The 27,402-nt window shown below is 39.4% G+C and overlaps 1 protein-coding gene across 10 annotated transcripts in view; it reads left to right on the top strand.

Moving 5' to 3' along the window:
- Positions 1-27,402, top strand: part of LOC138741221 (proprotein convertase subtilisin/kexin type 7-like) — a 212,016-nt gene that overhangs the window by 115,665 nt on the left and 68,949 nt on the right. For all 10 annotated transcript variants that reach the window (XR_011343405.1, XR_011343402.1, XR_011343403.1 and 7 more), the window contains exons 9-11: positions 18,815-18,982; positions 24,146-24,253; positions 25,111-25,213. Coding sequence is in view for 6 of the 10 variants with exons in the window: in XM_069894960.1 (XP_069751061.1) it covers positions 18,815-18,982; positions 24,146-24,253; positions 25,111-25,213 (379 nt within the window). In the remaining 4 variants the exon portion in view is untranslated. The remainder of the gene's footprint in view (positions 1-18,814; positions 18,983-24,145; positions 24,254-25,110; positions 25,214-27,402) is intronic.

Consider the following 27,402-nt stretch of genomic DNA (forward strand, 5'->3'; position numbering starts at 1 on the left):
TCAAGTATCATATACAGTAAAATCTCTGTATTCATGATTTAAGCAACCAGAAACCTCAAGCAACTGGGAAAAAAAAATTGCAGAAAATTAATAGGTAAAAAATAACGGAAGTTTAAAATTGGTGCGCATCGCTGTTAGTTCTCCATTCACACATCACAGTCTGAAGCAACCATAAAATTTGCTTATCTGGCATCTACTAATCCCCATAGGTGCTGGATATCAGGGGATTTACTGTATTCATGTCTGCTGATAAGGCCAAGGGGCAGTGGGAATCTGAAGTGAATGCAGAGAGGCTTTTAGATGATGTGACCAGGTTAAGTGAAAGTAATGTGAGATCTACTTTGGTAGAAGAATATTAAACGGCAAAACTAATTTCCTCTCCCTCCACTTTTTATAACAGTTGTAATGCGCTTTTGATGCCATTCATTACAGTAGTGTAGTGGTATGATTGGAGTTGAGCAAGAAAGTCTGCAGACATTGTGATTGTCATTTAATACACAAAAATGCTGGAGGAGTTCAGCAGGTCACACAGAGTTCTTTATGGGAAAGATGCATAACCAATGTTTCAGACCTGAGCCTTTCATCAAGGTATAAGCAAAAAGCAGGCAGGTGCTTGAATAAAACATTGTGGGAGGGGGGAGGGGCAAGGGGGAACATCGGCCCACAGACAAGAAGCTATAGGTGGATATTGGTGGGAGGTCAGAAAAAAAATGGAAAGTGATGGGGGGGTAGCATACACGGAAGGAGTTGGAGAGCTGGAGGAAAGGAGACAGGGAGAGTGAAAAGAGAGAGAGCGACAGGGGAGGGAACTAATGGAAACCAGAGAAGTCAAAATTAATGCCGTCTGGTTGGAGAGCACTCAGTTTGTTCCTCCAATTTGTGACCTCGCAGAGCTTGAGAACAGCAGGGATTGCAGATGCAGAGTTGTAAGAGAGACTTTGAAGAGAGAGACAAGGATATGATTGGCATGTTGAATGATTCTTTTTTTGTGTGTATTTTCCACATGAATAAAATCGACCCAAGAACGTCTGTAGAAACAGAACCCATTCATTATCCTTTGCGAGAGTCGTGTGTCACATCATATAATACTAAGAGCAAGTACTGCAGCAGCAAAGTGGGTCTGGACAACTGATCTAGAGATATCAGCTGTAGGATATAAGTAATTAAATAAAGGCTGGATTTTTTTAAAGAAAAGTTTGTGTGGGGAATAGCAACCATTTGGTTTACCAGTTTTCCTTCAGGTAATTACCCATTCTGGTCCGTTGGCAACTCCAGAGCCACTATGGTGGTAGACTCTTAACGGCCCCAGTCAAGTTCTGATTGAGAACGGGCAATAAATTCCTGTGTGGCTTTCTCGTTGCCTAAACAAATAAAGAGATTAAACAAAATATTTTGTGAGAGCAGGTGAGGTTTCTGACTAGGTTTTGATTTGGTGATGGCCCCTTTAAATGTGATTCATCGTGCAGAGGAAGGGAGCAAAGTCTGGTACCAAGGCTACCATGATGTAATATTGTGGTCTGTTGTTGTTGTTGCCCTAGCAATAGGCTTGAGAGAAAAACTAACATTGCTTTCCAATATAATAAAGGCATCTTGATTGCTTCATCTTGTTCTGGTCACTTCCTTTAAGATTTCATAACCCATGTCATGTTAGTAGCTTTATTTTGCTAAGTTGCTTTTTAATAAAGGAGGAATTCTCACAGTGAGATCAAACTCCTGAAAATCTCAGTAATGTCTTCAGAAGAATGGGTTAACATTCTGATAGACCATCAAAAATGGTATGTATTTGAAAGGGTTAGTTTAATCCTTAGAGTTATTATCTTGCCCACTTTAGTTAGGTGGGTTGAAGATTAGTGCAAAGAAAGCTCAGGTTAATAATTTTCAGATTCCTATAGCTTAGAGTGACTTCCTTTATTCTACACCAGTGAAGAGGCCAACATACATATGTACCCAAAAGTATTTTCTTTTATTGAAAATGTTTGTCTCTGTTAATAATGTTACGTCACAGACCAGCAGCAATAGAAATTCACTAAGACAGTTTTATTTTAAAATTAATTACTAATAATATTACATCTTATCTAAACTAAGCATAAATAGATATGTGTGTGTGAGATACCCAAAAGCATTACATCTAAAGCACGATTCTGAAAAGTTATTCCAAAGTCTGTCTTTGAAATCCAGTGTTGACACGAAGACTCTTAAAATTATGCAAAGAAGTGATTGCGAATGAAGTGGGAGAGAATGAGTGACAGATTGCCGAAAACTCACAAAACTTTGTCTAGTTACTTTCAGAGCAAATGTCCTTTCGGACAAGTGGTGGTCACAACTCTTCTTTTCGTAGAGGAAACAAAACAATTGACTTTCACAATACTTCCAGACGTGGGTCAGTCCCAAAATGACTATCACAATGGTCACGATCCAAATACAGTATTTCTCCTGCTACCAATACCCAAATATGGGTCAAAGTCCCCTTTCCTTTGGTAACAGTGGGATTTAATAATCCCCTTTCAAAGTGACCTTTCTTTTGGTCATGGTGTGGTACACTAATTCCCCTTCAAAATGACCCTTCCTTTGAACTATAGAACGTTACAGCACAGAAAAAGCAAACCATTTGACCCTTCTGGTCTGTGCCGACCAATAAAACTAGGTAGTCCCACTGACATGCTCTCCTATCCATGTATTTATCCAATTTATTTTTAAAACTCAAGATTGAATCTGCATTCACTACATCAGATGGCAGCTCATTCCACACTTCTACCACTCTCTGAGAGAAAAACTTTCCCCTAATGTTCCCCTTATACCTCTCCCCTTTTAGCCTAAAGTTATGACTGCTTGTAATTATCTCCCCCAACCTAAGTGGAAACATCCTAATCACATCTACTCTGTCTATATCCTTCGTAATTTTATAAACCTCTATCAAGTCTCCTCTCATTCTTTTTCGTTCCAAGGAGTATAGTCCTAACCTGTTTAATCTTTCCCGGTAATTCAACTCCTGAAGACCCGACAACATCTTAGTAAATTTTCTCTGCACTCTTTCTATCTTATTGATATCTTTCGTGCTGCTGGGAGACCAGAACTGCACACAATATTTTAAGTGTGGCCTCACCAATGATTTGAATATCTTCAACATAACATTCCAACTTCTAAACTCAATGCTTTGATTTATAAAGGCTAAGATGCCAAAAGCTTTCTTTACAACCCTGTCCACATGCAACGCCACTTTCAAGGAACAATGTATATGTTTTCCCAGATCTCTTTGCTCCTCTGCACTCCTCAATGGCCTACTATTTATTGTGTATGTCCTAGCCTGATTCGCTCTTCCAAAGAGCCACACCTCACACTTATATGCATTAAACTCCATCATCCATTTTAACTGGCCCAATTTCCCAGCTGGTCTAGATCCCTCTGCAAGCTTTGAAAATTTTCCTCACAGTCTCCTATCTTTGTGTCATCACCAAACTTGGTGATCCAATTCATCACATTATTATCTAGATCATTTATATAGATAAACAAACAATAATGGTCCCAACACAGATCCCTGAGGCACTCCACTAGACACAGACCTCCAGTATGAGAAGCAACCATCCACCACCATTCTCTGTTTTCTTCCACCAAGCCAATTTCAAATCCAGTTTGCAACGTCTCTATGTAGACTTAGTGTCCTAACCTTCTGAACCAATTTGTCATGTAGAACCTTATCAAAGGCCTTACTGAAGTCCATATAGTCAACATCCACAGCCTTTCCCTCATCAACTTTCCTGGTAACTTCTTCAAAAAACTCTACAAGATTTGTTAAACATGACCTACCATGCACAAATCCATGCTGACTGGCCTTAATCAGCTGATGAGAGTCCAAATAACTATATATCCTCTCTCTCAGAACTCCTTCCAATAATTTACATACTACTGATATTAGGTTCACTGGCCTATAATTGCCTGGTTTACTCATGGATTTTGATCTCGATGGGGATCAAAACTCCTCCTGACAGAGAGAAACAAACAAATTGTCCTTTACCACATAGAGCGAGTGTTCCTTCAGATGACTGTTGCTTGAAAGGTCTGTTCCTTGAACAGAATGGCTGCTGATCACACAGTGCCTGTTCCTTTAAGTGTGTCTCTCACATGACTCTTCCCACCTCCCTCTGGAAAAGCAAAACATTTCCTCGCTTCACTTCAAAAGTAACAAAGTTGGTACATGCAGTACGAGTTATTGTCACCTCAGTTCTCTCCACAGTTGTGAATGGTCACAGCTTATACTAGCCCTTAAAATGACAGTCCCACTAAAATGAAATGCCCCGTAATAACAACACAACTTGTTCTTGGATGTTGATTAATGTTAAATCTTTGACATGGGACAGTGCAAGTACAATGCCAGTGGTAGATAACATCTTCTCATGGCTCACCCATAGTGAACATTCTTGAAGGTCTGTTCATGAATGAGTCTGTATTGTCATTGGTGCTTTGAAATTATTGTTGATGCTGAAGTATGCATCAAATTCTCAACTCCAGTTTGGTTAGTTGCTATCTGGCCCTACTTAATGTTTAAGGTGCACCATTGCTTTAAACCCAAGATGTGCATGTAGATCATCTTGTAGTTTAGCATATTATTCAACAGTGTCACAAATGTGTTCAAGAAAAAATATTTTAGGGGGTGGAGGTCCGCGGTAGGCCCTCTCTGTTGTGTTCCATGTTTGGTTCCCAAATTTGTTCGAATAATGTGACTTTATTTTTTAAATTATATGTTATTTTTTCCAATGGAATAAATTTATTCCATTGCTGTACTCTCAGGCTCTCTTCTGATTTCCAGGTTGACATTATACATTTTTTTGCTACAGCTAAGGCTATCATAATAAATCTTTTTTGCGCTTTATCCAATTTGAGGCCTAGTTCTTATAATATAATACTTCTTATATTACTTAGAAGAAAGATCTCTGGATTTTTTGGTATGTTGCTTTTTGTGATTTTATTTAATACCCGATTTAGATCTTCCCAAAACTTTTCCACTTTCTCACATGCCCAAATTGCATGTACTGTTGTTCCTGTTTCCTTCTTACAGCGAAAACATCTATCTGATACTGTTGGGTCCCATTTATTTAACTTTTGGGGTGTGATATATAGCCTGTGTAACCAATTATATTGTAACATGCGTAACCTCGTGTTTATTGTATTTCTCATAGTTCCGGAGCATAGCTTTTCCCCTAAATGATAGAATGAGAAGAAGACGAAATGAACTGACCCAATGTTTAAAAGTAGATTACACAATTTTCTTGTTTATTTTCATTGTGTGATGACATTGTTCAATGGGTTTATTGCATTGTATATGTTGAACATTTAGTGGGTAGGGAGGGGGGGTGGGAAGGAAGGGAGGGGGGAAAAAGGGGAGAAAATGACACTGTGTATATTCAAGAGGGAAATGTTTGTGTGTATTTTGGTTAATATGGTTCATAGTGTGAAAAATTTTTAAAAATTTAAAAAAAAAAGAAAGAATATTTTAATCCCCTTACATGTTAATTGTTTTTCAAATATCCCCACCATCAGTAAAAGTCTTTGTCTTTTTGTTTGTCATAACATTTTGTATGTACAGTAAATATATTTCTGGTTATGTGCAATGGGTCAGGGTTGGATTATTCATGGCATTCTGGAATAAATAAGGCAAACTAATGTACTTCTTAAATGTTTACATAAATGTCATTGTTAGTCCTGCTTTGTAGGTACCACATAAATAGAAAGGAAAGTAAGACTAGTGTCTGCAAGAATTGTTCATGAGAATTATCTTCTTGGGAGTTGAGGACTGAAGGAATTTGAAAGCTGGCAATGATCAGCTTGTGTTTATACAAAATAAAAATATGCTGATGTAAAATTGTTGTAGCATAAAGGCACAATGGAATTCTTCTTGGGCAGTCCTTGAGGTTAAGGATGAATTGAATCCACTCCAGTCCCATGTGGGATTAGTATGGGATGGTGGTGTGGTTCCTTCCATTGTTTTCTTTAGATTTTTGCTGCACCTAAAATTTACAGATGAGGGAGGTCTATAAGTGGGTGACGATGTCACATTTTCGTCAGGGGATTTTGAGAGCATCCTTCAGGTGATTTTAGACCCTGCAGTGCTGCAGCTTTGAGAGTCTGGTATCAGGCATTTGAGTGACATGGCAGGCCCAGTCATGTTCCCTGAGTCTCCAATTTAGGTCCTTTAAATATTTAACCAGTCTCCTAACTTGGTTGAATGAAACAAGAAAGTCTGCAGACACCGTGATTATAGCAAAAACACATCAAAATGCTGGAGGAACTCAGCCGGTCTTTTTAGTGTCCATAAAAAGCAAAGATATATTGCTGACATTTCGGGCCTGAGCCCTTTTTCAAGGAATAAGCAGAATGAGCCAAAAGCAGGAAATCTCAGAATTCAGAGAATCTGGCTGGGGGGAGGAATCCAGACCAACAAAAGGTGTTCATTGGATACAACAAAGGGTGAGGTAAGAATTGATCATGTTTGTGCAAAAAGAGACAGGAAAGGGAGAGACAAAGCTGGGAGGTGGCAACGTGGGTAAAAATGAGGGGGGGGGGGGGGTGGTTTAATGAAAGCCAGAGAAGTTGATATTAATGCCCTCCGTTTGGAGGGTGGCCAGTTCCTCCAATTTGCGGGTGGTCTCAGTCTGACAATACATGAGACCATGGGCATATATGTCAGCAAGGGAATGGGATGGGAAATTGAAATGGGTGGCTCTCTCTCTCTCTTCCCATCAATAAATTCTTCCAAATGTATCTTTCTGGCCAAGGTTTTGACCAACAGCTGAAATATTTCTTGCTGTGATCTTGCATTACTATTTTTGTTTGACTACATTCCTGTGAAATAATTTGAGCTTTTATTCTTAAAACGTCTTGTACCACAGTACAGATTCAGACTGCTGATCAAAACTGTTTCTTAAAAGTGAATGGGACAAGGAAGGGAAACAGAGTCATGATCAACAAAGAGAGTCAGGCAGGTTAAATGGACTACTGTGCGGAACTATATTTATCATAAAAACAGAAAAGACCCTGAAGGTTCATCTGTTTCTCTTTCTTCGAATGCTGCCTGACATGCTGAGTGATTCCAATGTTTAATATTTCCAGCATCTGCAGTTTTTTTTTCAGTTATAAATAAGACCAGTTATGGTAATTAAAATTAAATGTTTCTTTGGCTCAAAAATAGCACAAATGTGTAAATTAACAACTTTTGAAATTTCGTGCTACTATGGAAGGAGATTTTTTTCTGACTCCCTGGCTCATTTCCATTTTTTTGCATCCAAGAAATACCTCGTAGATTTGAAGTTCACGTCCAGATATCTCTTGCATGGAAATGACAGCAATGTGAAATATTTCAAATAATTAGCCAATATATTTAATAATCAGGAGGGATGTAAAATTCTTCAAATGCTGGTTATTTTTTGATGTTCTCCTCTACACTCCAGGAATTTTCAGAATGGCTCTGCTGATCTGGGCCAATCCCTAAAGATGCCACAAGGTTTTAATCAATTCCCTGCATATCCAGTTTTTAAAACTCCAGCTGATTGAAAGAGACAGATGGCTTCAGAGCTGATTACAACACCACTAAACCATCCCTTGTTCCGCCTGTTTGATTCAAGTCCTCGCTGATCCAGTTCTCTGCAATTTTCAAACTCACCTACAGTTTAGAAAAGGCCATCCTTTATGATAGGATGATTTGTTATGAGAGTGACACAATCCTGTGGGAGTGGGAAAGCCAGGAAATGGACAGTCAAATCTTTTGTCAGCATGCAGTGACAGGAAATATATGAAGGCAAAGCTTCATTTTAAAAGAATTGGGTAAGAAACTACCACAACAGAGTCTGTCCCTTTGAGTGAAACCTTTATGCCTTTGGCATGAAATTCTTTTTTTCATTTCTATCAATGCAATACAATATTCTCCCCTTTATGTTTCATGCAATTATCTGGATAAATCCATTGCACATGTACAGTTTGTTGAAGGACTTGTTTCTTCCACATTTAAAGATCATGTTTATCTGTATCACAGGTTTTAAAACTTGCTTCAAAGACTCTTTAATCCAGCAGAACATCGATAACTACATCATTCAAGGAGAGCAGGCGTTTGAATATTTCTCTCAGGCAATGCTGTTTTAATGAGGCCAGCAGTTTTGGTCTCCACTTTAGAAGGTCTGTTCTTGCAATGGCAACAGTGCAGAGGAGGTTCACTAGATTAGTTCTTGGGATGAAGGTGTTAATCTGTTGGCCCCATTCACATTGGAATAAAGAAGAATGGGAGATGATCTTACTGGAAGATTATTGACAGGATTGGTGCTGAGAAAGTGTTTCCCCCAGAGGTGGAATCTAGAATTAAGGACCCTAGTTTCAGACAAAAATGGAGAACATTTTCTTCTCTTAAAGAATTGTGAATCTTTGGATTCTCTCTATCCCAGAGAGTAGTGGAGGCTATTGCAGGAAATTATGTACAAAGCAATTCTGGGAGTATGAAAATATTTGCAAAGGATCCTTGGAAGTGTGTTGATGTCAAATGTATTTTCATCTGCAAAAGATCTCAAGGAGTTCATTAATATTTGTAGGGGTTCATTGAAGTCCGTAAATGTTTGCAGTAGGTCCCTAAAATTAGGCAAACACTTGGAAATCTCAGAGTGTACACTGGATCCTCAGAATTGTGAATACTTAATGTCAGTACTTAAAAAGAGGAAAGACTTCCAGATATACAAAAAAAATTGCAACTCAGGAGGCCCCAAAGCCAAATACAAACTGTAATATAAAAAACACATTGTGAAATATTGGGAGTTTGTTAAAGCTTCATCGGCAGAGGAATATTCGAACAAAACACTGACAAAAGTATTCCCTTGCATCTGCAAAGTAAAATGGGTTTGACCCCTGAATTTGATTCTTTTTCAAAGAACCATAAAATATTAATTGAGAGCTGCAGCAGTGTTAAATTTCAGTAGAAGGATAAAGGTAATCCATACGCAGTATGGCATTAAACATGCTTTCTTTGGTGCATCTGTTGTGCTAATGAACCAGCTAATATGTTCAGAGTAATCACATTTCAAAGGTTCAGGAAAGCTTGTTCCACTCACCCCGAGAGAGCAACCCAGCATAGTTAAGAGATTCAGGAGTTTCTGGTTTAGAAAGAAATCTAATTACAGTTGCTTTATTCACTGCTCCCCTCACTGTTTCTTAACATTTTTTTGTAGCCCATGGCAATGATTTAAACTGTTCAATCTGAAGAGCCCACAGCCAAGGTAACACAAAAGAAGGAAAATCCCAATTTTTTTTACCCATCCCAGGCATATTAAATGGAGTCACTATTATTAATTTTTGGTCGCTGTTCATTTTACTGTCAGGAGACATTGTGGGAGCATCTGAGAGGTCATTAAGATGCTGTTTCCTGCAGTCAATTATCCTTTTAACAATGAAGAAGCATCCTGTTTACAGCAATTATATGCTGAAGGTTTCCAGGCTGAAGAACAACATAAAACCGTTACACCAGTTCAGGGTTTATTGTTAAAGAAAAACATTCTCATAACATCTGTCCCATAAAGCCCTCACAGAGCTTTGGAAAATGCTTTTCTTTGTTTTGAATTGTAGAAAATATTATCCAAGTCATGACCTTATCCACACATCAAAACCTTGGTCACAGTTTATATTTGGAAAAGCATTTTCAGATTTTAAGGAGAAATTAATGGAGAATAGCTCTATAACTAATAGATGGAGAAATGGCATGTAAGAGTGATGAGAGTGGTGTGGTGCAGCAAATGCAGGAAAAGAACTCAAGCTGAACATAATCGCAATGATAAAGTAGAGCCAGGCTGTGTTAATTTGATGGTGTAGTGGGGGTAGTGGGGTGGGGGGGGGGATGATTAGGTCTTTGAACTTATTAGAAAAGATTAGCCAATACAGCCTCATTACAATGTGGGAGATGGACAATGGGGAAGCATACTGTGAGCACCTACAATAAACTTTGAAGACAGGATTAGTATTTTTTAACTGGGAGATATAATTAACACCTATAAAAAATGGTCGTATGTATTTAGTCATTGAAAGTTCATGGTCTCTGTTGCTGTGAAACAGGTGAAGAACCCAAATCTTTACATTTTCTGTCTCTCAAGAATTTTTTGTGTCAGGCACAGCACAAGCCAGTGTCATCATCTCCTGTTGATTGAGGCATCCTGTCCAGGCAGTTGTCAGATATGATTTATACTATGCACCTCAGTGGTGGCCAAATGCTCAGAAGATCATTCAATATCTTGAGTAGCCTTCAACAGGAAATTACAAGGGTAGGCACTTCCTCCAATGCACTTGCAGATCTGTACTTGTTTAACTTATGACTGCTAATGTTTACTCTTGAGTTGTCCAAATGCTGGAGTATTTTTTATAATTCCTTCTTTAGTCCATAATTCAAACTGTTCTGATCTCTGCTATTTCCTGTTTGAGGTTAAGAGTACCGAGGAGTTGAATAAATGTTTCCAAAGTGTAGGGATTCTTCAATAAATATCAAAGTCCTTGCAATGACATATCTATGATTCAAATAGCAGGTTCAAATTCTACTTCAGAGAATTCTAGGCAAGGAACCCAGTGTAGTACAAGGGAGTGCGAGAATATCAGATGGGGTTCTTATGAGGTATTCATCCAAGACCCGGTCTATGCCCTCAGCTGCCTGTTGAAGTTCTAAATAAAAGCAGGAGAGCGATCTCTCCTTGTCACTTCTGAAAGAAGTGGGGGGGGGGGGGTGGCGTCTTTGTCACATTGCAGCAGATGGAGGCTTACTGCATGTTGATGGCTGCTGACCTGCCCATGCTATCGTGAGCTGCAAAATGCTTTGACTTGCTGAGAGCTAGTGAGGCACCATGTAAAAGCAAGCCTCGTTTTTCTGTCAGAAAAATTTCACTTTGAAATAGGATTTCACCCATTTTTCACACATTAAAACGAATTAAAAGCACATTCAGATTCCGCATAACAAAAAATCCCAATAGCCTGACGTGGGATTAAAAACATAACATGCAGGGGATATGCAGCATCTGTGGACATGGAGCCTTTGGCTGTGGCTATAGTAAGTGCAACAAAATGTAAGCTTTATTTCTTTACTTGCTTAGAATATTAGCGTCTAAACAGGAAGCAAAGTGGATATTAATGACAATAATACAAAAATTGGGCAAATGAATATAACCTGGATGAGTCCAAACAACCTCATAGTTCAGAAGAAATGTCCATGATCTTAAACATTGTCTTTCTCTTTGCGCATTTGCTTTCTAACCATATAACCGATAACCGTTTACAGCACGGAAACAGGCCATGTCGGCCCTTCAAGTCCATACAGGTTCACTTGAACAACTCCACTAGCTCCTCCGCAAACTCCTGAGGAAGTAGAGGCTTTCTTTGTGATGCCATTGGTGTGTTGGTTCCAGGAAAGATCCCCCGAGACAGCGACTCCCAAGAACCCACACCCGCTCATCCTCTCCAAACATTTTTTTGATTTGTGCATCTTAAAACCATTCAGTTAAGCTTAAGATTTTAATATAGAGCTGACAGTGGGGATGGAATGATATTCAACAAAGGGCCCTCTGTCAAAATATTAATTTCTCAGCCAGAATTGTTATTGCTGACTTGATGGAAATTAGTTCTTTATACTCTGGTGCTCTTGTAAATTAACAATGTCACATCTTAGATTTTGTTTGGCAAATATCATGAAGTATTAATGTTAAGGTTAATAGCAAACCTTAGTATTGTCAGAGAGAACACACGATATTTAGTATTTTAAGCACAATCTCTTACTCATCAAGGGAGAATTTCCTGGTCGTTGTTTTTTATGAGACTTTTGGGAACCTTCTCCGTGAATGCTGAGCCAGGAAACCAGTGTGGAAAAGTCATTGAGAGGAGCAGAGTAATGGTGAAGCTCCATTGGCTGTTTGCTCTGGGTGTGACATCCATTCCCCGCCTGCACAGTCTCACTCAAAGGGTGGAAACTGCAGGGCACCCTGGCAACACCACTTATGCACAATTTTGATTTTTCATATCCCTAACGAGAATTTTCATTTATATGTTTTATTTCTTTTTTTTTAATTTGTCTCTGTTCAAAGAGGTTTTTGCAAAATGGTGTTGATTTGCCAATTTTGCAGACCAAATCTTTGTGGGGTGTGTAGCATCAAACCCATGAGAGATGATCCATCCCAAGTAAACTTGTGGTTCCATTGACACCATCGTCACTTTTGCTCTCCACCCCTACAGGTAGATTTTTACATAGTTGGGGAATCATTGTCATGTCCCTCATGATATGGATAAACTGAATGTTCACAGCCTTTTTAATTTTTTTTTAAATTTTTCACACTATGAACCATATTAACCAAAATACACAAAAACATTTCCCTCTTGAATATACACAGTGTCATTTTCTCCCCTTTTTCCCCCCTCTCTTCCCTCCCTCCTTCCCACCCCCTCCCTACCCACTAAATGTTCAACATATACAATACAATAAACCCGTTAAACAATGTCATCACACAATGAAAATAAACAAGAAAATTGTCTCATCTACTTTTACACACTGGGTCAGTTCATTTTGTCTTCTTCTCATTCTATCATTTTCTCATTTTAGGGAGTAGAAGTCCATGGTAGGCCCTCTCTGTTATGTTCCATGTACGGCTCCAAAATTTGTTCAAATAATGTAACTTTACTTTTTAAATTATGTTATTTTTTCCAAGGGAATACATTTATTAATTTCTATGTAGCATTGCTGTACTCTCAGGCTCTCTTCTGATTTCCAGGTTGACATTATACATTTTTTTGCAACAGCTAAGGCTATCATAATAAATCTTTTTTGTGCTTCATCCAGTTTGAGGCCTAATTCTTTACTTCTTATATTACTTAGAAGAAAGATCTCTGGATTTTTTGGTATGTTGCTTTTTGTGATTTTATTTAATACCTGATTTAGATCTTCCCAAAACTTTTCCACTTTCTCACATGCCCAAATTGCATGTACTGTTGTTCCCGTTTCCTTCTTACAGTGAAAACATCTATCTGATACTGTTGGGTCCCATTTATTTAACTTTTGAGGCGCGATATATAGCCTGTGTAACCAATTATATTGTATCATGCGTAACCTTGTCTTTATTGTATTTCTCATAGTTCCGGAGCATAGCTTTTCCCATATTTCATTTTTTACCTTTATGTTTAGATCTTGTTCCCACTTTTGTTTGGGTTTACAGCTTATTTCATCATTCTCTTTCTCTTGCAGCTTGATGTACATGTTTGTTATAAAAATTTTAATTATCATTGTGTCTGTAATCACATATTCAAAGCTGCTTCCTTCTGGTAACCTCAGCCTGCTTCCCAATTTATCCTTTAAGTAGGTTCTCAGTTAATGGTATGCAAACATTGTACCATGAGTTATTCCATATTTGTACTTCATTTGTTCAAAAGATAATAAATTATTTCCCAAACAACAATTTTCTATTCTTTTAATCCCTTTTCTCTCCCATTCTCTAAAGGAAAGGTTATCTTTTGTGGAAGGGATTAGTTGATTTTGCGTCAATAATAATTTTGGTAGTTGGTCATTTGTTTTTTTCCTTTCTACGTGAATCTTCTTCCAAATGTTGAGCAGATGGTGCAGTACTGATAAACTTCTATATTGCACCAGTTTTTCATCCCATTTATAAAGTATATGTTCTGGCACCTTCTCCCCGATTTTATCTAGCTCTAACTTGGTCCAATCTGGTTTTTCCCTTGTTTGATAAAAATCTGATAAATATCTTAATTGTGCTGCTCTATAATAATTCTTAAAGTTTGGTAGCTGTAAGCCCCTTTGTTTGTACCATTCTATTAATTTATCTCGCGCTATCTTCGGTTTCCCCCCTTTCCATAAGAATTTCCTTATTATTTTCTTTAGCTCATTGAAGAATTTCTCTGTATAGGGAATTGGTAACGATTGAAGTAGGGAATATCCTTGGGAAGATATTCATTTTAATGCAATTTACCCTTCCTATCAGTGTTTGTGGTAAATCTTTCCAATGTTCTAAGTCATCTGTTGTTCCTATTTCCTTCTTATAGCGAAAAGATCTATCTGATACTGTTGGGTCCCATTAATTGCTGATAATTTAATTTCTTGATTAATTGCTGATCATTTAATTTGTATAGATGGCCTAGATTATTATCTAGTGTAATACCTAGGTATCGGATTGCTTGTGTCTGCCATTTAAATGGTGATTCTTTCTTAAACTTTGTGAAATCCGCATTATTTATTGGCATCACTTCAGTTTTATTTGCGTTGATCTTGTACCCCGATATTTCTCCATATTCCTTCAATTTCTTATGTAATTCTTTTATTGATAATTCTGTTTCTGTTAAGTATACTATGATGTCATCTGCAAAGAGACTGATTTTGTATTCCTTCTCTTTTATTTTATTTTCTGTTCTTATCAGTTCTGCCAAGGGTTCTATAGCTAAAGTGAACAGTGAGGGAGATAGAGGACATCCCTGCCTAGTTGACCTACTTAATTTAAATTGGTTCGATATATATCCATTTACTGTCACCTTCGCCAATGGTCTCTTATGTAATGCTCACAGCCTTTTTCCAAGAGTCTTCGAAAATCTTAGAACTAGAGGGCATGGGCTTAAGTTGAGAGGGGAGAAATTTAAGAGGTTTTTGAGGAGAAAACTTTTCACTCAGAGGGTGGTCTATATTTAAAACAAGCTGGCAGAAGAAGCTGTATGAGCAATTATAATTAGACATTCAAAATAGATTTGGAAAGATCCTGTCATACCTCTGGTAACCAGCACCTCTGGGGATTGGAAGATGCCAGATAATCGTATTTTCTGGTTGCTTGATACTTACTCTTACAATGCCTATCTAATACACCTGCATTAAGAATAAACAGTTTAAAAGAAAGAAATTACTATACTGTACTTGCACTTAACAAGAAAATACACTCGCATGAAAATATAAGCCTTAAAGCATTTTATTTTATTTTTGGTCACATTCTTTTGAAACATTTTACTGTCGCTGCATCTGCAGGTTCCTCCCCCTCCATGGAGCCGCTCAAAAAGAACAATAACATCATGGATAATTAAACCCCCCACCCCCCCTTCTCCAAGTTTACAGTTAAAGCCCCAGACCAGGGCAATTCTTCCTATGCAGGGAATAAGGAAACACTTTAAGAGTCACCCCAATGTCGAGAGCCATCCTGAACGACGCCATTCACTCAACTTTATATAAACAGTTGCTACGAGCAAGGCACAACTAAGGGATTCCGCTGGCTGAATATTTGTTCCCATCTTTGCCAAAGGGTTATTTATTATGTGTTATTTCAGAGAGAATTTTAAACGTACGTTTTTTTTACCTGTTATTTTATTTGTATTTATTTGATTTTTTTAAAATTTATTTTCCTTGGTTTTTTGCCAGTTGCTAGAGGCTGCCGGTTGCTTGAATTCCAGATACAAGGGGTTTTACTGTGTGATAGAATATGGACAAAATGCCCACATTGGACTAGCCCAGAATGCCAACTTGCTCAGCATGGTTGAGTTGGTTCAATGGGCCTTTTCCATGCTGTATGACTCTGTGACTCTAGAGCAGGCCTTTTGGCCCAAGATTTCAATCCTGGCTTCTGCTGGGACTGTGTGGGTTTTCCCTGGGTGCTTTGATTTCCTCCCATATCCTAAAGACAAGGTTTGGAGAGTTAAACTGCTGCTATAAATTGTTCCTTGTGGGTCCATAAATGACAGAAACTGGTGGGAACTGACAGGAATGTGGGAAGAATAAAATGGGATTAGCATAAATGGGTGGTTGCCTGTTGGGCATCATGGACTTGGGAGTTGAAAGGCTGATTTCTGTACTCTTTATGACTTTATAACCCTTGACTTTAGAGCTCATTCTCTTCATTTACCATCCCATCCTATACTCACCCAGGGCTTTTCTGTCATGCTCAGCTAAAAGAAACTTAGGGTTGTATGTGATACCATTGAATATACTCTAAATCTGAACTTTGAATTTTTAATGTTGTATAGCCTTTCACACTGTACACATTCATACAATGAACCACAGACACTACCTCACTTTGTCATTTTTTCTTTTTCTGGCACTATTTTATTTTATGACATGTTCTTGACAATAAATTCTGATTCATACACACTTCATACATACAAAGATCTGTATTACCTCCACAAACCTGAGGGAGGTGTTGGGACTGGCGGCTGCAGTGTGTCAGGACCAGTGGTGGCGGTGGGGAGGTGTCGCAGACCAGCGACAGCAGTGGGGAGGTGTCAGGCCCGGCAGCAGTGGGGAGGTGTCGGGACTGGTGGCTGCAGTGGGGAGGTGTCGGGACTGGCAGCTGCAATGGGGAGGTGTCAGGACTGGCGGCGGCGGTGGGGAGGTGTCGCAGACCAGCAACAGCGGTGGGAGGGGTCGGGGACTGGTGGCAGCAAAAGACAAATACTTCATTGTTAATGAGGCAGATGTCACTGGAGGAAATGTTTGAATTAGCCCTTGTGGAGAATTTCTAGTCTTTGGTGCTGCATTTATCTTTTGTAAGCAGAGATAGTTTTTATTTTGGTAAGTACTGAACATTATTTCAAGTGAATTTTCCACTTGTGGTGTCATGTTGGCGCTTAAAAAGCGTGCTGTTGTTTAACCACTGATACAGGCATTCTGCTGATGCCACTGTGCTGTTTGATTCCATTGTTCCGAAAACTGGGGAAAAAAACTAAAAACCAAATAATATCTGGTGCCAAGCAGTTCGGATACAGGATACTGTATCTGTACATACATGGCATCACATACAACCCTGAGATTCTTTTTCCTGTGGGGCAAGCAGAACTTCTACTTATTGGGAGTGCAAAAAAAAACTGTAGTCAAGAAAAGATACGTATACAAAAAAGAGAAATGTGAACAAGAAGGCAGTGCAAAAAAATTGTGCAATACAGAAAGTAAATATTCACTAATAAATAATGTGCAAAGTAAGAGGCCTTAAATGTGTCCCTGATTGAGTTTGTGGTTGAGGAGTGTGATAGTACAGATTCCATCACCAATGTGTATATGTACAGATGGTAGTGTAGGATGACTGTGATTGGCTGAGAGTGTAGCCACACCTACTGGCAGGTCTTAAAGGATTGCTCCTAGCCAGACCAGGTCATTCTGGACTGGTCGACCTACTTGTGATATGCTCTAGTCTTTTAGTTAATAAAAGCCTTGGTTTGGATCAACAAGGCTTTGGTTCTTTCGACGTGCACTACAAGGAGTCTGATGGTGGAAGGGGGAGAAACTGTTCCTGAACCTGGTGGTACCTGTCGCTTCCACTGATGGCAGCAGCAAGAACAGAGCAGGTTCTGGATAGTGTGGATCCTTGATGATTGCTGCTGCTCTCCAGGAAATGGGGTCTCTGAAATAGTGACTCCGATTGTGGTTCAGCTGAACTCTATTGAGAAAAGATGTGGATTGGTTTTTCAGAGGAACAAAATCAAGGATGACCTAGGATTTTGTGTGCTTGTGTAGTATGGAGGGTCATGTGACCCCCTCCAGCAGGAACCTGCTTGGAAGCCACCACATCTGTCAGTCAAGATCAAGACCACACTCAGCGAGCACACACCTTGTCATTGGCCTTGCCATTGGACCCTTTGAAAGAATAGACACCTTGCTACTGGCTCCTTTAATCACCTGCCTATTTTGGGTATACCTGAGCTGGTGCCACTGGCTGGCTGGGGGCATAAAGCCCAGCGTGTGGAGCAGCTGGGTCTCTTTTCCCCTGAGGATGAACCCAAGCTCCATTCTAGCTCATGAGTCATAGATGATTCAATTACAAAGTGTGTGCCAGTAATAGGTTGGGGGCTTATTATGGTGCACCTGTACTAATCTATCATAACTTTTTTCTTTCTGTCATAGCTAATCGGAGTGCCATACCTGCACGAGATTGAGGGGTGGCGGGTTCTGTTGTTTCAAATTTCGGCTATATTTTATAGATGGCAGTAGTGTTGTTGCGTCCGATGTGAATGTGCATGCGTCTTGTCTGAGTGTGTGTCTGTGAACACAATTCTTGCTGCGATTTTCCCTCATGGGAAAATAAAGGTCATTTGTTAGAACCAACCTGTGGTCAGACTTCTCAAACCTGTCAAACTTGATTCTCACATCACGGCTTGTAACTCATAGCATAGAATTGTTGGAAGCACCTTATGGGCTGGTTGTGGACAAGCCCCACGGCACCAAATTGGTTTGTGGCACCCACCAGAGTATCACTAGCAGCAAGTCTGTGAATTCATTCCCACTGGCAGGCATTAGTTCCATCTAAAACCATTAGTGCCATAATCCACTGGATAAACGGATGTAAGATGTCTGTAAATCTATCTGGATGAGGAACAACCTTCAGTCTTGCTCTTTGTTGGTTGAAACTCACACAAAATGGGTGTAGCCTCTGTTTATATAACAGCAGCCACAGGTTTGAAATGCCCTGTGATTTGTAAATGTGAGTATCTCCTTAAATAGAGACTGGAATTTGGACTACAGAGATCTGAGGGTCAAATGACCAATTTTTCTTTAGAACCTTTCTCTGTCTCCAGAAGGGATTATAATCAGAAACTTCCAAGTTGGAGATCGCATTACTGATTTGGAAGATACAAATACAATGATCAGAGGCAGCTGGTGTGCCAAATCCTGATTTCCTAGTTCGAGCCAACGCAACTTTCTCTGTGATACAAACAATGAGAAGCTGGAGGGACTTGGCATGAACTCTCCTTCTTCTCATTGTTTGCTCAAGATTGCTGCATCTGCGTTTCTCTGCGATGTACCTGTTGTTAATGTTTCATCCATGCTTTTGTTGCTGTGTCTGTCCAGGTAACCTCTGACTGGGACATGCAGGAGGGCACCGGCTGCACAGATGGTCACACTGGAACCTCAGCTGCTGCACCACTGGCTGCGGGAATGGTTGCGTTGATGCTCCAGGTTCGTCCGTGTCTCACCTGGCGGGATGTGCAGCACATCATTGTCTTCACAGCTATGCGGGTAAGAATGGATCACACAGCGCTTGGTATTTACAGCTCAGATCCAGCATTTGACCCAATAAACTGATACGGTGTTTATACAGTTTGAATCTCCCCCACGATCTCATCCTATTAACACATCTTTCCAATCCTTTCTTCCTCACTCTTGCACGTAACAATGGATCCATATGAATCATTTGAAGTATTCTGTTTTCATTATTCTATAACATACTTAGTAGTTTGGTCATCTCAAGTCAAATCAGTATGTTCCTTCTCTGAGACCTACAAATCCATTTCATGTTATTAAAGCCCTCTATCTCATCAGTCCTCAGATTTCTTTTACTGGGAGAACAGAAACCAAGCTTCTCTTATCTTTTGTGATCAGAAATACACCTCATTTCTGACATCATTCAAGGAAATCCATTCTGCACACTGACTTTGGGACAGATGGTAATATTTAACTTTCATTCCATCCAAATTCTTGAAGCCTGATGTTGAAGCCTGTCAATGATCCCCATTGAGAACCTTTTGGAGCAGCTGGTAAATGAGCCACGTGTTGCTGTAGTTACTATGAATAGGGCCCAAGTCCAGGGGTGGAAAGTGCTGACTTCATGTGGGTCAACACCCTGAACTATGACTGAGTTCCTTCAGTCAATTGCTTCTGCTACCCAACTCCAGCCACTGTATTCTCTGTTCTCTCCCTATGTTTCTTGTGCCCTCTCTAAGTCCCCTGCTCCCCCATCCCCCCCCAACATTGCTGACCTACCATCCTCTCTTCCTGGTGCCTGTTGGTTGGTCTCATTGATTATCTTCCCAGTTCCTTAATGCCTGCCATCATCTCCTCAAAATATCAGCCTATGGGCCCTGATCGTAGTAGCTACAGCAGCATTTCAGTGTGTCAGACAGCATCTGTGGAGGGAAATGGTCTAGAGTCAAAAGCCCCTTTCATATTTGTATCCTACTAAATTGGCTGTTCAGTGTCCTGGGATAGGAATGGGGATTTGGTTTTTCATACTTGACCACTCTGAACTGGGACACTGAATGCTTTCACACTTGCAAGGAGCCATCCCCGGTTCTACCTTCTACCGGTGACGGCATGACGCATCAAGTGATGGTGCACCTGCCCTAAATCCTGATCAATGTATTATGATCTTATATTTGAACAAAATTAATCATGCCTAATTATAACATAATTAAGCTTTATCTACAGCACAGTATGAGCCCTCAGCCCCTGTTGTTGTTATGTCAAGCTATATGAACCTTAATAAAGGACCATGGGAAAGTGTTAGCAATAAGTGGCAATAGCAGACAATTTTTAAACGGGATGGGAAAGTTGTTAGTGCTATAGTGCTCAATTTATATAGTGTGGAAAAGTTGGTAGCACTATCACGTACAATTTATAACTACTGTGGGCAAAAGCAATGGCAGACCTGCCCTCCCAGAATGCCATGCAGCAAAGAAAGGGGTGTATGCTGCACGGCATTCTGGGAAGTCAGGTCCGCCATTGTTTTTTATCCCCACATTCTTTAGAAATTGTGTGCTATAGTGCTACAGTTTTCCCATGCTGTTTTAAAATTGTCCGCTATTGCTATTTATTGCTGTTTAATGCTATTTATTACCTCGCCCTCTCTTTCTCTCCCCCACTGCGACTTTCCCATGGCAAAGATTATACCATTTTAATCTTTTCTTTCCTGCACTCACGCAAAAACTTGGATTATTTCAATCCCACAATGCAATTGCCAGTTTCACACTTGCCTGATTGCAACGCAATCTGAAGATGCTAGGGATTTTCCTGGGTTTGAGGCCGTCAATCCCCGGCATGAGATAACGTCATCTGACGCTGGTGTTGAGCTGATTTTGCTTTCACACTATCACTTTAAAGGCTGATTGGTGGTTAATTTCTGGGATCACTTGCAAGTGTGAGACGGTCTAAAATGTTAACTCTCCACTCTGCAGCTTGTTGTCTCCTCACCTTGTACTTTCTCCTTTTTCATCTCTCCCAATGACTTCTTTCTCTTTCCTTTCTTTGCTTTCCCCATACCTCTCCTTTCTGTCTCAATCATTCTCCAATCTATCTCTCTCTTTCTCTTTTCTGTCTGTCTCTCTCTCATATGTAATATATATTCCCTTTGTCATTTTCTCTTCATCTCTTTAAAGGATTGTAATATCAGACATGTCACAAACATTTTAGCTTCCTCACTGCAACCCCCTCCCACAATCCTTTTCTAATAAACTTCTCAATGTGTAATCTTTTAAATTTTAAATTTAAATTTTAGTTTTTAAATTTAGACATACAGCACGGTAACAGGTCATTTCGGCCCATGAGTCCGTGCCATCCAATTTACACCATATTAACCTACACCTGTGGGGCGCTGTTAGCCAGAATCAGACATGCACAAGGTAAAGACTGTGCAACAGGCTTTAATCCACAAAGGCTTCCACAGGCCCAGGCTGGCTGTAGCTGCAGTAACTCTGAGTGAGACTTCAGGAGCCTGGCGTAGGCTTATATCCTGGAGGGTGATTGACACCTGACCGGGTGGGGCTTGATCCCTTCAGGCTGACTGATTGACAGCCGGCCAGGTGTTGTCCTGTCCCCTTGCACTCCTGCAGGTACAGGTGTTGCCCCCTGGAGTAGGCCAGCGGTACACTCCTGCAGGTACAGGTGTTGCCCCCTGCAGTAGGCCGGTGGTGTACCTCCACAACACCCCCGGTACATTTCGAACGGTGGGAAGAAACTGAATCCCCTGGAGAAAACCCATGCAGACATAGGGAGAATGTACAAACTCCTTACAGACAGCACGGGATTCAAACCCCCGTCCTGATTGCTAGCGCTGTAAAGGTGTTGCACTAACCACTATGCCAACCGTGCCACCCTTCTGCATTTTTAATGCATGATTTAAGGCTTTGTTTTCATAATAATGTCATTGTCCCTGAATTTTTTCAAAACTACCAAAGTATGTAGCTTTTACTGGAAGGTGCAGGTTTAAACTTAATTTGGGGAGTTTGTATCATAATGATTCGAAGAAATGGAAGGTTTCCCTGTGGGTTTTAATGCCTGCACCTAAGATGGAGGCTTGGAAAGTACATTTGTGTGTTACTGACTTTATATGGTTCAGAAAGAAGAAAGAAATATTAAAAGAGAGAATTTCATCTTTAATAATCGTGTTTTCGTGTACAAAAATATTTTCACCATTATCCTGATGCATGTTTTGGTGCATGTTGTCATCAGAGGAACTTCATTTTTAAGCCCATTTAATGCTGCAAGCAAATATCTCCCAAATTTCCGTGCAACAGCTTTCCACTCCTCAATATACCCTTAACAGCCACTTCACTTTGAAATGATTTGCTGTTGGAATTCCTGAAACACATAATCTAATTATCGCACAATGAGATCCCATACTGACATTTTTATTACATGATTCTCTATCCCAGTGGATGCTGAGGGAAAGGATATATTTGGGGCAGAGACAGATTTATTGGTGGCAAAGGAATCAAAGATTACAGGGATCAGACTGCAAAGTAGAACCAAGGCTAAGGTCAGATCCTTGATTGATGGGAAGCTCACTATTGGTCATATCATTTAGTCTGGCTCTTGCCCCAGCATCTATTTTACTGACAATGGTTAACGGATGTATAATTGCCAAGTTTTTTGTTCAGTTGGGAGCAAGTTTGCTTTCAGGTCTTAATTGAAAGACAACCACCCCCCCCCCCCATCTGTGCAGCTCTCCCTTACCATGCCTCTGGAGTATAAGTTTAGTATCTTGGAGACTTGAATAACTTTTCTAATTCAGAGGGAAGTAAACAATGGCATATGAGATTTATTATTTTTTTAATTTAGATTTAGACACTTCTGGTCGCTAACCCCATATTGCCCAAAGACAACCTTGCAACCAATTAACCTACCAACCCCATACATCTTTGGAACAGGGTAGGAAACTGGAGCTCCTGTCAGGAAAGAGATACAAGAGTATCAGAGCCAGGACCACCAGGCTGAGGAACAGCTTCTTCCCACAGGCAATGAGAATGCTGAACGACCAAAGGAACTGCTCACACTAATCCTCCGAGATACTAATATTCACAAAACTATATCTACTTGTCTATCTATTTATTTATTTGTTTCTATGTGTATATACATGAATTTTTGTCCTGCATATTTATTGTCTGCTTGTATGTGTGCTATGTCTGGTTGTGTATCTGTATGTTTTGCACTGAGGACCAGAGAACACTGTTTCATTGCTTGTACTTGTGCAATAAACTTGACTTGATACCCAGAGGAATCCCATGTCGACACAGGTCCTGATCTTGCTGTGCCACACCAATATATATTTTTAGTTATTTATTTACATATACGATATGGGTATCACTCCATTGCCGGGAAGGAGAGAGTACGGGGTGAGGAGATGGAAAGCTGCAGAGTGGAGAGCCGACAGTTTGACTCCAGACTATTTCCATCTCCAAACCCTCCATTTCCCTCCACAGATGCTGTCTGACACACTGAAATGTTGCTGCTACTATGAACAGGGCCCATAGGCTGATATTTTGAGGAGATGATGGCAGGCTATGCCACAAAAATATATATTTTTAGTTATTTATTCATATGATATGGGTATCACTGCAATGCTGGGATATATGAAATTAAAAAAGGCATCTTGGCCCATGGTCTGTGCTGAAGAATAAAGAGCTCCCAAGCTTAAACCCAATAGTATTAGCTCTACAGTTCACATCCAACAACTGTTTAAATACAACGAGGGTTCATGTCTCTATTTTAACCACCACTACACTCAGTATGAGCACCTGTTTACATTTCATCTCCTTTTCAGTCTCTCTTCCCATTTATAACACTTGTTAAGCTAATGGTGACCCATTTTCATTAACTTCTCCCTTCCGGATGGTGATGGATATGCATGATTATAGGAGAATTCCAAGGTGAATGTCCTTCCAGTAGCAATACAAGCACTCAGCAATCCAGTCAACATCTGTGGAGAAGAAATAGAGTTAATGTTTTGGGTTGAAGACCCCCTTTCATGTGTAGTAATGGAATTAAATTTTACAAAGAATACTTCTTTGTTGGCAATTTTAGGGTCCTTTTTTTTATCTTCTTCTTTCTATAAATTAACTGATAGTCTGATATTTAAATCCACTTATAACCTCATTCTTTTTATTGTTTTTTTTTTCTTGCCTTTAGTTTGATAACCTCATTGCAGGATGGGAAGTGAATGGAGCTGGATTCAGCCACAGTCACCAGCATGGTTTTGGCCTGCTTAATGCCTGGCGCATGGTTAACGCTGCAAAGGTATGTACTTATGGTGATGAGGTCATTCTGAATGCAAAGGACTGAGTGGAGAAAAAATATGCCAGTCTTGCCCTATGTAGGGCTTTGATGAGATTACACCTGGAGCACTGCTTTCAGCACTAGTCTCCTATTTAAGGAATGGTATCCTTGCCTTGAATGTAATACAAGTAAGTTTGATTCCCAGGATGAATGAATAGATAAAATGTACTGGGAAGATTGGACCTTTTCTCTTTGGAGTTCAAAGAATGAGAGATCATCAAGGATCCACAACACCCAACATCAGGAAAAAGGTGCCACAAGACTCAAACCACCAGATTCAGGAACAGTTGCTCCCCTCCACCATCAGACTCCTGAACAACAAACTCAATTAGGGACTCATTTAAGGAGTCTTACTTGTGCACTTTATTGATTATTTTTCTCTCTGTATTGCACACTCAGTTTGTTTACATTTAATTACATGCACTACCAATAAGTGGTAATTCTGCCTCGCCTACAGGAAAAAAAATCTCAGGGTATATGTGATGTCATGTATGGACTCTAACGATAAATTTTAACTTTGAGCTTTGATCTTATTGAAACCGAGTGGCGATTTTATTCAAAACTGCGTGATCTCATTGATTCTGAGGAGTGATCTTATTGCTTCTGGGGAATCTGAAAATACAGCCTAATCTCAGGTTAAGATGTCACCTTTTAAAACTGAGAGGAGGAACATTTTCTTCTTTCAAATGGTTCTGAATTTTTGGAACTCTCAGGAATTTCTTACTGGCAGGATATCTTGCTAATGTTACCAATTTTACCCACATAATGAGGTGCCTTTGTTTGGTAATGCTTAATCATGTGTCTATGTTCTGCTGCAGATCTGGGAGTCCGTACCCTTCCTCAGCTCTTATGCGAGCCCTATTGAACAAGAGAAAAAGATCATCCCCTTACACCCTGACAAGCTGGAGATTACATGGAACAGTAAGTAGTGAGCCTCTACACCTTTTGTTTGAGTATTTGGAATGGTGAAAAATTTGGCCACTGTGATTTTGATTGCTCACCATCACCCCCATTTCATTCTTCTCCTTGTTTGCTGTGAATTTGTTCTGGAAATAGCCACCCACCTGGGTCTTAAAGAGTAGTGGAATGTTGGGCCACAGAAGACTGTTCAGGCCATCATATCTTTGATAGTTTAAATTGACCTCTCCAGCTCATGGTAGCCAGCTCCAGTGCTCAGATAGATACTTTTGTCATTTCGATGTGGGTTTCTGCTTGACTTGTCCTTTACAATGGTGAGTTCTAGACAACTCATAATCTCTGAGTGAATAAAAAGTCCCCAACTCTTTCTAATCTTTGAGGCAATCAACTTAAATCACTGCCCCGTCTTTCTTATTCACGGTATCTGAGCTTTTCCAAGCCAATTTTCCTTGCTGCTCTACAATTTCAAACTTTCCCTCTTCACTCTGCTACCATCAGGGAAAAGGTGCAGGAGCCTAAAGACGAACACTCAGCAACACAAGGACAGCTTCTTCCCCGCTGCCATCAGATTCCTGAATAATCAATGAACCGAAGACACTGCCTTATTTTTCATGCACTTTTATTGTTATTATTATTTTTATTTTTTTATACTAATGTCGTAAGATGGTTATAATATGAATGTTTGCTCTATGATACTGCTGCAAAACACCAAATTTCATGACTTGTTTGTTTTTTTTTACACCATAAATCACATTAGCCATGATATACACTATTTCTTTTCACACATATACAGTGACTTTTTATTTCATGACTTGTTCATGACAATAAATCCTGATTCTGATTCTGATTCTTGTATATCAATTCAGTGCCCTCTCCTCTCATCACTCCTCCACCTTTTTACACCCTTTTAATATTAAATTTGGACATATACCGTGTTAACAGGTCCTTTCAGCTTATAAGCCTGTGCCATCCAAATACACCCAATTAACCTACAACTTCTGATATGTTTTGAACAGTGGAAGGAAACCCACGCAGACACAGAGAGAATGTACAAACTTCTTACAGACAGCCTAGGATTCAAAACCCGGTCCTGATCATTGGCGCTATAACGGCATTGCACTGACCGCTATGCTAACGGTGCCGCCCACCCTCTGCAACTTTATGCAGCTTCCCCCATCCATTGGACCACCAACTCCATCTTTTTTTTTGAAAACTTTAATTTAATTTTAAAATACATATATATATAAAAAGAAAACAAAGTTAAAATAAAATAACAAACAAAACCCACCCTCCCCCCTCCCACCCCTCTCCCACAAAAAAACCCCACAAGGGGAGCAAAAAACATAGCTCAGTTAATTACTTATTTACGCTGTGTGATATTACAAACTTACAATATGAAATAAAAACCAAGATACTTCTAAACCCATAATTTCCAAATAAGGTGACCACATCTGAACAAAAAAAAAGAATAATTATCATGCAAATTATATGTTATTTTCTCCATATAAATACCTCAACTCATTGTGCCAACGGGCTATATTTAACTCAAGATGATCTTTCCAAGTAATCGCAATACATTTCCGCGCGACTGCCAATGCTAAACAAATAAACAGCATCTGAAACTTGTCCAACCCTAAACCAGTCAAAGATACAGCATAACCCAACAAAATAATTAATGGATCTAATGATAATTTAATCTTAAATAATTTTTCCAAATAAACTCTAATTTTTTCCCAAAATGGTTGAACTTTATTGCAAAGCCATACTGCATGTACAAATGTTCCAGTATGAAGTCCACATCTAAAACATAAATCTGAACTACTGAAGCCATACCTTTTTAACTTCTTAGGAGTCAAATACAACTGATGTAAAAAATTATAATTAGCTAAACTATATCTTACATTAAGTAATTTAGTCACACCATCTAGACACATATCTTCCCATTCCTCCTGAGATATATCAAAAGATAAATCTTCTTCCTATTTAATTCTAGATTTATTTAAATCTGGTTTATTTATCTTGTCTTGTAACAAAACATACATATCTGAAATAAATCCCCTTTTTAATGTATCTAAAATTAAAAGCTCAAACTTAGTCAATTTAGGTAACATCATTTCTCTTCCAAAATTATCTATCACCAAAGCTTAGACTTGATAATATACAAATAAAGAGTTAAATGGAATCCCAAATTT

Source organism: Narcine bancroftii, chromosome 8, assembly GCF_036971445.1.
Source record: "Narcine bancroftii isolate sNarBan1 chromosome 8, sNarBan1.hap1, whole genome shotgun sequence".
Lineage (NCBI taxonomy): Eukaryota > Metazoa > Chordata > Chondrichthyes > Torpediniformes > Narcinidae > Narcine > Narcine bancroftii.